Raw genomic sequence first — 12,215 nt, 5'->3', positions numbered from 1 at the left:
TTCTGAGGTAGCTACTTATTTGGTGCTTGCTTGTCCAGTCTTATAATAAATCTAAAATGTGCCTCCCCCCTCTCCCCAGGCCCCCCCGGCCCCCCCGAGGGTCCCGTCACCTTCACCGAGGTGTTCGCTGAGCGCATCGGGCTCGCCTGGGCGGCTCCGAAGGATGACGGCGGCTCGAAGATCACGAACTACGTGGTGGAGAAGCGCGAGGAGAGCAGGAAGTCCTGGGTCCACGTCTCCAACGACCCCAAGGACTGCGCCTACGTGGTGACCCGCCTGACCGAGGGCCACGAGTACGAGTTCAGGATCATGGCCCAGAACAAGTTCGGTGTCGGACCCCCGCTGGTCAGCAAGGCCGAGAAGGCCAGGAACCTCTTCAGTGAGTTAACGCTGAAATATCTAAACTTCAGATCAGGTTTATCTTCCACTTCTTTATACCGGAGCCCTTTTCTCTTGGTGATTAAATCAAGCGCTCCCTGCCTTCCTTTACAGCGACGAGCAGCCGATATGTTTGATATATTTTACCAACATTTTGAATGTATTTTTAGTACATTTTCAGCATTGGCAGCGCTCTACAATATAGCTGGTTTTTAATCTAACTATTTTTTAATATATTATTTGATATAATAAATATGTTGAGTAGGTTGTGGAATTGCAACGGTACAAAATACCTCTCTTTTTTAAGTCTAATTATTTTTTATATTATTGAATTTGATTATAATTATTTATTTATCCAGTTTTGTCAGTATTGTTTAAAAATGTTACCTTGTTTTATAGCATTTCTTAGACTTAAGAGTTAAGAGTTATCCAGTGTGTTTCGTAAAGCTCTTGTGCTAAACGTCTCTCTCTAACCCCCCACAGCGGTGCCGGGTCAGTGTGAGAAGCCCACCATCTCGGACATCTCTCTGGACTCCATGACGGTGAACTGGGACGAGCCGAAGTACGACGGCGGCTCCTCGGTGCTGACGTACATCGTGGAGAAGAAGGAGGCGTCGGGGAAGCGCTGGGCGAGAGCCAACAGAGAAACCATCGGCGCTCTGCCGCTCGGGAACAACTTCGATGTGCTGAGCGTCCAGGGAGGCTGCTTCTACCAGTTCAGAGTCATCGCTGTGAACGCTGCCGGCTGCGGCCTGCCCAGCGAGCCCTCCGACCCCGCGCTGTGCCGGGACCCCATCTGTAAGAGACCCTCTATTTAACATTATACTATAACTATATAACATCATAATGCCCTCTGACCCCGCGCTGTGCCGAGACCCCATCTGTAAGAGACCCTCTATAACTATATAACATCATAATGCCCTCCGACCCCGCGCTGTGCCGGGACCCCATCTGTAAGAGACCCTCTATAACTATATAACATCATAATGACCTCTGACCCCGCGCTGTGCCGGGACCCCATCTGTAAGAGACCCTCTATAACTATATAACATCATAATGACCTCTGACCCCGCGCTGTGCCGGGACCCCATCTGTAAGAGACCCTCTATAACTATATAACATCATAATGACCTCTGACCCCGCGCTGTGCCGGGACCCCATCTGTAAGAGACCCTCTATAACTATATAACATCATAATGCCCTCCGACCCCGCGCTGTGCCGAGACCCCATCTGTAAGAGACCCTCTATAACTATATAACATCATAATGCCCTCTGACCCCGCGCTGTGCCGAGACCCCATCTGTAAGAGACCCTCTATAACTATATAACATCATAATGCCCTCCGACCCCGCGCTGTGCCGGGACCCCATCTGTAAGAGACCCTCTATAACTATATAACATCATAATGCCCTCTGACCCCGCGCTGTGCCGGGACCCCATCTGTAAGAGACCCTCAAAACTATATAACATCATAATGCCCTCTGACCCCGGGCTGTGCCGGGACCCCATCTGTAAGGGACCCTCTGTACCTGGAAACTTAATGTATCGCTCAACCCAATCAAATCCAGTTATTTATTCAGTCTAATATATATAATGAACCTGTCCTGAGACCCCTGCAGTAAGGAATAAAAGACCCCCCAGGAAACCAGAGTCCTAATAATGACTGAATATTAGAGCAATAATAATTCAGAGATTGTTATGCAGAAAAAGATCTGAATTTCAGAGATAATAGGTTGTCATACTCTTTCAAACTAAACTCACACGTTTGCTAATTGATTTTTATTTATCGTCTCAAAGTAAACGTACTAATTTACGACAGTGACACTCGAGGAATTCAACCCAAAGAAATAGATGGTTTATTTCAGGGGGGCTGCTGAGGTCAGTCAGGACTACCCAGGGGTCCGAGCCGATAGTCAGTCTGAGCTCATCACACTGACCCAGGTCTGAAACCGACCCTTATCATATATGATGGTTTCCCCTCTCTCTGCTCAGTGCCCCCCGGACCCCCCACCCCGAAGGTGATGGACTGGACCAAGTCCTCGGTGGAGCTGGAGTGGATCCCACCGCTGCTGGACGGAGGGTCGAAGGTCACCGGATACATCCTGGAGTTCAAGGAGGTGAACAAGGAGGAAGAGGAGAAGAAGGCACAGAGGAAGCTGCTGATGCTGAGCAGCGACGAAGAGGAGAAGGAGCCGGAGGACGAAGGCTGGCAGAAGGTGAGAAAGAGACATAAATATCTAATACCTGGCTCATTTCATGTCTGACCTGGAACACCTGGACTCACCTGCAGGAGGTATGATGTCCAGGAGCCAATCAGATAGCTGGGGGAACTTTTGGGAAATTGGAAAATTATTTAAAATCATAGATTCTAGATTTGTTTTAAAATGTATTTTAAACGGTAACATTCGGGCATCAGTGGATTCATGATGTTTCCTCCTGTCTGCAGGCGAAGGACACGGAGATCCGAGGCACTAAGTTCGTGGTGGCCGGGCTGACGGAGGGCGGGCTCTACAGATTTAGGGTCAGAGCCGTGAACCCTGCAGGGCCTGGAGAACCGGGCCTGGTGGCGGAGCTCATCGAGCTCAGAGACAGAACCAGTAAGATCCAGGGCTTTCACTCGATACCAGAACTCTCGTCACGCCTAGCTTACATTTTTAATTTGCATTTTTATAAAGATTACTCATTTTCATATTTCACAATTTTCCTAAGTATTATTATCATTATTTTGGTTGTTGTATTTATTTTACTTATTAACTACATTTTTCTTTTAATCATTATTAGTAATATTCTTCATTTAAACATTTCATTACTATTTTTGGATTAATATTTCTTATTATTATATACTTGTATTGTTTACTAATCATTATTATCATTATTAGTATCATTTTTATTTTGTATTTTATTATTATTATTTGTTTTTATTTATTTGAATGATTATTATTAATATTTGTATGTTTTTATCTTTGTTTTTTATCATAACGCTGGGTAATGTCTAATATTAAACTTCAAAGTCAAACTTAAATGAAAGTATTTCTAATAAAAAGAGAGAAACCAGATTTAAACTGTGTCAGCATCTCATGTCTATATTATAATGAATACCCCCTCCTCCCCCCTCCTCCCCCCTCCAGTCGCCCCTGAGATGGACCTGGACGCCTCGGTCAAAGAGAAGATCGTGGTCCACGCCGGCGCCACCATCCGGATCATCGCCTACGTATCGGGGAAGCCGGCGCCGGAGATCTCGTGGTCCCGCGATGACGCAGAGGTTCCCAAGGAGGCGGCGGTGGAAAAGACCGGCATCTCCAACTCTCTGGTGATCAAAGACTGCAGGCGGCAGCACCAGGGAATCTACACGCTGACCGCCAAGAACGAGGGCGGAGAGAGGAAGAAGGCCGTCATCGTGGAGGTCCTCGGTACGTCAGAAACAACATTATTATTATTAGTGAACACAAACATAAAGAGTTACAGGGTACAGCCAGGTGATAGGGTTAATAACAAATAGTATGTAACAAATGTAATCTCCCCCCCCCCAGACGTCCCCGGTCCGGTGGGTGTCCCGTTCACCGGAGAGAACCTGACCAACGACTCGTGTAAACTCACCTGGTACTCCCCGGAGGACGACGGCGGCTCGGCCGTCACAAACTACATCATCGAGAAGAGAGTGTCAGACCGGATGGGCTGGACCTCGGTGTCGTACACCGTGACCCGGAACAACGCCGTGGTTCAGGGCCTTCTGGACGGGAAGGGGTACTTCTTCAGGATCGCAGCCGAGAACATCATCGGGATGGGACCCTTCATCTCGACGGAGCAGATGGTGCTCATCAAGGACCCCATCTGTACGTAGCACAGCACCGTATACAGAAGATGGTTTTTATTTTTGGGATTTATTTTTAATCATATTTCCTTCTTTATTATTATGTATATCTAATACCCGTCCCTCCCCCCCCCAGCGGTTCCTGAGCGCCCCGAGGATCTCCAGATCACGGGCGTCTCTAAGGATTCTCTCTCCGTGTCCTGGTGCGCCCCGAAGTACGACGGCGGCTCCGAGGTGACAGAATACATTCTGGAGTCTCGGATGGTCGGCCGCGACAGCTTTGTGCGGGTCGGCGCCGACACCAAGCTGCTGGACAAGAAGTTCACTCTGAGCGGACTGAAGGACGGCAGCAGCCACGAGTTCAGGGTCGCTGCCGTCAACAAGGTGGGCCGCGGGAAGACCTCCTTCGCCACCAAACCTGTGCAGTGCAAGGACGAGATCGGTGAGTCAAACAGACGGAGAGGGGTCAACCAGAACCATTATAGACTAAGAGGGGTCCACCAGAACCATTATACACTGAGAGGGGTCAACCAGCACCATTATACACTGAGAGGGGTCAACCAGAACCATTATAGACTAAGAGGGGTCCACCAGAACCATTATACACTGAGAGGGGTCAACCAGAACCATTATACACTGAGAGGGGTCAACCAGAACCATTATAGACTAAGAGGGGTCAACCAGAACCATTATACACTGAGAGGGGTCAACCAGCACCATTATACACTGAGAGGGGTCCACCAGAACCATTATACACTGAGAGGGGTCAACCAGCACCATTATACACTGAGAGGGGTCAACCAGAACCATTATACACTGAGAGGGGTCAACCAGCACCATTATACACTGAGAGGGGTCAACCAGAACCATTATACACTGAGAGGGGTCAACCAGAACCATTATACACTGAGAGGGGTCAACCAGAACCATTATAGACTAAGAGGGGTCCACCAGAACCATTATACACTGAGAGGGGTCAACCAGAACCATTATACACTGAGAGGGATCAACCAGAACCATTATACACAGAGAGGGGTCGACCAGAACCATTATAGACTGAGAGGGGTCAACCAGAACCATTATAGACTGAGAGGGGTCGACCAGAACCATTATACACTGAGAGGGGTCGACCAGAACCATTATATACTGAGAGGGATCAACCAGAACCATTATACACAGAGAGGGGTCAACCAGAACCATTATACACTGAGAGGGGTCGACCAGAACCATTATACACTGAGAGGGATCAACCAGAACCATTATAGACTGAGAGGGGTCAACCAGAACCATTATAGACTGAGAGGGGTCAACCAGAACCATTATAGACTGAGAGGGATCAACCAGAACCATTATAGACTGAGAGGGGTCAACCAGAACCATTATACACTGAGAGGGGTCAACCAGAACCATTATAGACTGAGAGGGATCAACCAGAACCATTATACACTGAGAGGGGTCAACCAGAACCATTATACACTGAGAGGGGTCAACCAGAACCATTATAGACTGAGAGGGGTCAACCAGAACCATTATACACTGAGAGGGGTCAACCAGAACCATTATAGACTGAGAGGGGTCAACCAGAACCATTATACACTGAGAGGGATCAACCAGAACCATTATAGACTGAGAGGGATCAACCAGAACCATTATAGACTGAGAGGGGTCAACCAGAACCATTATACACTGAGAGGGGTCAACCAGAACCATTATACACTGAGAGGGGTCAACCAGAACCATTATAGACTGAGAGGGATCAACCAGAACCATTATACACTGAGAGGGGTCAACCAGAACCATTATACACTGAGAGGGGTCAACCAGAACCATTATACACTGAGAGGGGTCAACCAGAACCATTATACACTGAGAGGGGTCAACCAGAACCATTATACACTGAGAGGGGTCAACCAGAACCATTATATACTGAGAGGGGTCAACCAGAACCATTATATACTGAGAGGGGTCGACCAGAACCATTATACACTGAGAGGGGTCAACCAGCACCATTATACACTGAGAGGGGTCAACCAGAACCATTATACACAGAGAGGGGTCAACCAGAACCATTATATACTGAGAGGGGTCAACCAGAACCATTATACACTGAGAGGGGTCAACCAGAACCATTATACACTGAGAGGGGTCAACCAGAACCATTATACACTGAGAGGGGTCAACCAGAACCATTATACACTGAGAGGGGTCAACCAGAACCATTATATACTGAGAGGGGTCAACCAGAACCATTATATACTGAGAGGGGTCAACCAGAACCATTATACACTGAGAGGGGTCAACCAGAACCATTATACACTGAGAGGGGTCAACCAGAACCATTATATACTGAGAGGGGTCAACCAGAACCATTATACACTGAGAGGGGTCAACCAGAACCATTATACACTGAGAGGGGTCAACCAGAACCATTATACACTGAGAGGGGTCAACCAGAACCATTATACACTGAGAGGGGTCAACCAGAACCATTATAGACTGAGAGGGGTCAACCAGAACCATTATACACGGAGAGGGGTCAACCAGAACCATTATACACTGAGAGGGGTCAACCAGAACCATTATACACTGAGAGGGGTCAACCAGAACCATTATACACTGAGAGGGGTCAACCAGAACCATTATACACTGAGAGGGGTCAACCAGAACCATTATACACTGAGAGGGGTCAACCAGAACCATTATACACTGAGAGGGGTCAACCAGAACCATTATACACTGAGAGGGGTCAACCAGAACCATTATACACTGAGAGGGGTCAACCAGAACCATTATACACTGAGAGGGGTCAACCAGAACCATTATACACTGAGAGGGGTCAACCAGAACCATTATACACTGAGAGGGGTCAACCAGAACCATTATACACTGAGAGGGGTCAACCAGAACCATTATACACTGAGAGGGGTCAACCAGAACCATTATACACTGAGAGGGGTCAACAAGAACCATTATAGACGGAGATGAATGTACTGTTTCAATGGTCGTCTATGGGATGTTAATAAAGGTTTCATCTCTGATAATATCCTAAATGTTTTGGTAATTTTATTTATTTGTTTGTATTCTATAAACTCAACTCTTTTTTTTTTGTAAATATGTGTATATGATTTTATATATGTTTAAACAAATCTGAATAATATATTTCTTTATTTTTAAGCTTTTTTTATCATTATTTTTGGTGTTTTTTTCAGAATAAAATTAAACAATATTTTTGTTATAGCAGAACAAATGATCATGCAAATCTGTCAATTTATTTTTAGATTATTTTCAGTTTAATTTCTGATAATATTTTTGTACAAATTCAAACGATCCATTGTACTTGATGTTGACATGCAAAAGATGTTTGGACCACTTGCAGAACCTAATAATTGTGCACATTAATAGCTAGAAAATGCAAATATTTGTATTTATCTGATCACATTAACCCTGGTCCCCCCCCTCAGAGCCCCCCATCCTGGACCTGGACTTCCGGGAGAAGATGATGGTGAAGGTGGGCGACAGCTGCACCCTGTCCGGTCGCTTCAGCGGGAAACCGGCCCCGACTATCTCCTGGACGAAGAACGAGGAGGAGCTGAAGTCTCAGGACGAGATCTACCTGCACAGCACGGGCCGACACCTGAGCCTCAGCATCAGCTCGGCCCGGAGAGAACACACCGGAGCCTTCTGCGTCAGCGTGGAGAACGCCGCGGGGGTCCGCAAGGGCCTCTGCGACGTCACTGTGGTCGGTGAGTAAATGATGTGATCACACACTGAAGAACTGGGACAAATTCAGGGTTTCAACCAAGCCCCCAGGAAGTGCTCCGGACTCTGAGGAAAGTAATCCTAGTGGCCGAACGCCGGTACTACAACTTCCGTATCAGTCCGTGACGTCATTGAGGGGGGCTACAAGGATCTGATTGGGGTTTGGAGCAGGACACTTCAGAGACATGTCCTTAGTAACAGCTGGAAGAGAGAGGGGGGGGCTACAAGGATCTGTTTGGGGTTTGGAGCAGGACACTTCAAAGACATGTCCTTAGTAACAGCTGGAAGAGAGAGGGGGGGGCTACAAGGATCTGTTTGGGGTTTGGAGCAGGACACTTCAGAGACATGTCCTTAGTAACAGCTGGAAGAGAGAGGGGGGGGAGGGGCTACAAGAATCTGTTTGGGGTTTGGAGCAGGACACTTCAGAGACATGTCCTTAGTAACAGCTGGAAGAGAGGGGGGGGGGGCTACAAGGATCTGTTTGGGGTTTGGAGCAGGACACTTCAGAGACATGTCCTTAGTAACAGCTGGAAGAGAGAGGGGGGGGCTACAAGGATCTGTTTGGGGTTTGGAGCAGGACACTTCAGAGACATGTCCTTAGTAACAGCTGGAAGAGAGGGGGGGGGCTACAAGGATCTGTTTGGGGTTTGGAGCAGGACACTTCAGAGACATGTCCTTAGTAACAGCTGGAAGAGAGATGGGGGGGGGGCTACAAGGATCTGTTTGGGGTTTGGAGCAGGACACTTCAGAGACATGTCCTTAGTAACAGCTGGAAGAGAGATGGGGGGGGGCTACAAGGATCTGTTTGGGGTTTGGAGCAGGACACTTCAGAGACATGTCCTTAGTAACAGCTGGAAGAGAGGGGGGGGGCTACAAGGATCTGTTTGGGGTTTGGAGCAGGACACTTCAGAGACATGTCCTTAGTAACAGCTGGAAGAGAGGGGGGGGCTACAAGGATCTGTTTGGGGTTTGGAGCAGGACACTACAGAGACATGTCCTTAGTAACAGCTGGAAGAGAGGGGGGGGGGGCTACAAGGATCTGTTTGGGGTTTGGAGCAGGACACTACAGAGACATGTCCTTAGTAACAGCTGGAAGAGAGGGGGGGGGGCTACAAGGATCTGTTTGGGGTTTGGAGCAGGACACTTCAGAGACATGTCCTTAGTAACAGCTGGAAGAGAGGGGGGGGGGCTACAAGGATCTGTTTGGGGTTTGGAGCAGGACACTTCAGAGACATGTCCTTATATATCTGAGATCTATAACATATGCCTAAAAATAGTATAAGAGGAGACCTTTAAGCGTGTTGACTGACCTGTGTCTCCCCCCCCCCTCAGATCGACCCCAGGCCCCCGAGGGCCCCGTGGTGTTTGACGAGGTCTACAGGAACTACCTGGTGATCAGCTGGAGCCCCCCCCTCGATGACGGAGGCTGCGCCATCTCCAACTACATCGTGGAGAAGAGAGACACCAACAGAGACCTGTGGATGCCCGTCACCTCCTCTGCAACACGCACCTCCTGCAGGGTACACACACACACACACACACACACACACACACACACACACACACACAGACACACACACACACACACACACACACACACACACACACACACACACACACACACACACACACACACACACAGACACAGACACAGACACACACACACACACACACACACACACACACACACACACACACACACACACACAGACACAGACACAGACACAGACACACACACACACTCTCTCTCTCTCTCTCTCTCTCTCTCTCTCTCTCTCTCTCTCTCTCTCTCTCTCTCTCACACACACACACACAGTTGCAGTGCCTAAGTGTAGGGCTTGTATTGTGAAAGGTAGAAGTGTGTGTGTGTGTGTGTGTGTGTGTGTGTGTGTGTGTGTGTGTGTGTGTGTGTGTGTGTGTGTGTGTGTGTGTGTGTGTGTGTGTGTGTGTGTGTGTGTGTGTGTGTGTGTGTGTGTGTGTGTGTGTGTGTGTGTGTGTGTGTGTGTGTGTGTGTGTGTGTGTGTGTGTGTGTGTGTGTGTGTGTGTGTGTGTGTATGCAGTGGTGTCAGTAATGTTACAGTAAACGAGTGTAGGACAAAAGCAACTGTGCAAACGATGTTCTGATCAGCAAATGATTCGCACGGAAAAAAGCTCATACTGACTACTCCTCCTCTTCCTCCTCTTCCTCCTCTTCCTCCTCTTCCTCCTCTTCCTCCAGGTGCCGAAGCTGATTGAGGGTCGTGACTACATTGTGAGGATCATGGCTCAGAACATGTACGGAGTCAGTGAACCTCTGCTGTCTGCAGAGTGCAAAGCTAGAGACATCTTCAGTAAGACACACACACACACACACACACACACACACACACACACACACACACACACACACACACTCACACACACAGAGTCTGATGGGGTGCGTTTGTTTTCCCCACAGAGGTTCCTGACGCTCCCAAACAGCCGGCCATCAAGGAAGTTTTCCAGGACTCCGCCCTGATCAGCTGGGAGCCTCCGGCCGACGGAGGGAAGCCCATCTCAGGGTACATCGTGGAGAGGAAGGAGACCAAGGCCAACAGGTACACACACACACACACACACACACACACACACACACACACACACACACACACACACACACACACACACACACACACACACACACACACACACACTGAACATTTTGAACACGCAAGGCAAGTTTATTTATACAGCACCTTTCAACACAAGGCAAATCAAAGTGCTTTACACAAAACGAAAGGCATTCAGAAAATGGCATTTCAAATCAGTCTTTAAAAAGCAAAGCTCATACAAAATGGATCAAAGTCACAGTGCAGTTTAAGATGCGAATAGTTCAGTCCAGAGTTACACACACTCAAAATAACATTGATATCAAACGGCATGAAACCTCACACTCCACCTGCTGTCCGTCTGCAGGTGGGTGCGCTGCAACACTGAGCGCATCTTCCCGAAGGTGGAGTACTGCGTGACGGAGCTGCTGAAGGGCTGCGAGTACGAGTTCAGGGTCAGCGCCGAGAACGTGGTGGGAGCCGGAGACCCAAGCCCCGCCACCAAACCCGTGTTCGCTAAAGACCCCATCGGTAAGCCCCCCCTTCCCGACTTCCTGCTGCAGCATGGTGTTTTATAATGCTTACTCTAAATAACCCCCCTCATCCTGTCCCCCTGCAGTGAAGCCCAGCCCCCCCCAGCAACTGGAGGTCATCGACTTCACCAAAGAGTCCGTCACTCTGAGCTGGAAAGCCCCCGCAGACTGCGGCCGCGGGAAGATCCTCGGATACCTGCTGGAGTTCCAGAAGACCACCGACAACGAGTGGAGCAAGGTGAGGCCGCTTTTATTGTGAAAAACACCTGAGTCTAGGGATATATACGTATGGCTTTTATTGTGAAAAACACCTGTGTCTAGGGATATATACGTATGGCTTTTATTGTGAAAAACATCTGTGTCTAGGGATATATACGTATGGCTTTTATTGTGAAAAACCCCTGTGTCTAGGGATATATACGTATGGCTTTTATTGTGAAAAACCCCTGTGTCTAGGGATATACACGTATGGCTTTTATTGTGAAAAACATCTGTGTCTAGGGATATACACGTATGGCTTTTATTGTGAAAAACACCTGTGTCTAGGGATATATACGTATGGCTTTTATTGTGAAAAACAGCTGTGTCTAGGGATATATACGTATGGCTTTTATTGTGAAAAACATCTGTGTCTAGGGATATATACGTATGGCTTTTATTGTGAAAAACACCTGTGTCTAGGGATATATACGTATGGCTTTTATTGTGAAAAACATCTGTGTCTAGGGATATATACGTATGGCTTTTATTGTGAAAAACATCTGTGTCTAGGGATATATACGTATGGCTTTTATTGTGAAAAACATCTGTGTCTAGGGATATATACGTATGGCTTTTATTGTGAAAAACATCTGTGTCTAGGGATATATACGTATGGCTTTTATTGTGAAAAACACCTGTGTCTAGGGATATATACGTATGGCTTTTATTGTGAAAAACATCTGTGTCTAGGGATATACACGTATGGCTTTTATTGTGAAAAACACCTGTGTCTAGGGATATATACGTATGGCTTTTATTGTGAAAAACATCTGTGTCTAGGGATATATACGTATGGCTTTTATTGTGAAAAACACCTGTGTCTAGGGATATATACGTATGGCTTTTATTGTGAAAAACACCTGTGTCTAGGGATATATACGTATGGCTTTTATTGTGAAAAACAT

General features: G+C 47.5%; 1 protein-coding gene across 1 annotated transcript in view; it reads left to right on the top strand.

Annotated features, from left to right (window-relative positions):
- ttn.2 (titin, tandem duplicate 2) overlaps nt 1-12,215 on the top strand; it is a 260,191-nt gene that overhangs the window by 178,486 nt on the left and 69,490 nt on the right. Inside the window, 13 exon segments of the mRNA XM_079665865.1 lie at nt 80-379; nt 862-1,176; nt 2,372-2,595; nt 2,826-2,976; nt 3,508-3,789; nt 3,910-4,212; nt 4,327-4,632; nt 7,652-7,933; nt 9,282-9,469; nt 10,168-10,279; nt 10,387-10,525; nt 10,884-11,047; nt 11,136-11,287. Coding sequence (XP_079521991.1) covers nt 80-379; nt 862-1,176; nt 2,372-2,595; nt 2,826-2,976; nt 3,508-3,789; nt 3,910-4,212; nt 4,327-4,632; nt 7,652-7,933; nt 9,282-9,469; nt 10,168-10,279; nt 10,387-10,525; nt 10,884-11,047; nt 11,136-11,287 — 2,918 coding nt within the window.

The sequence above is a fragment of the Notothenia rossii genome, assembly GCF_949606895.1.
Source record: "Notothenia rossii genome assembly, chromosome: 2".
NCBI lineage: Eukaryota > Metazoa > Chordata > Actinopteri > Perciformes > Nototheniidae > Notothenia > Notothenia rossii.
Note: the sequence above shows the minus strand (reverse complement) of the source record. Positions and strands in the feature narration are given on the sequence as shown.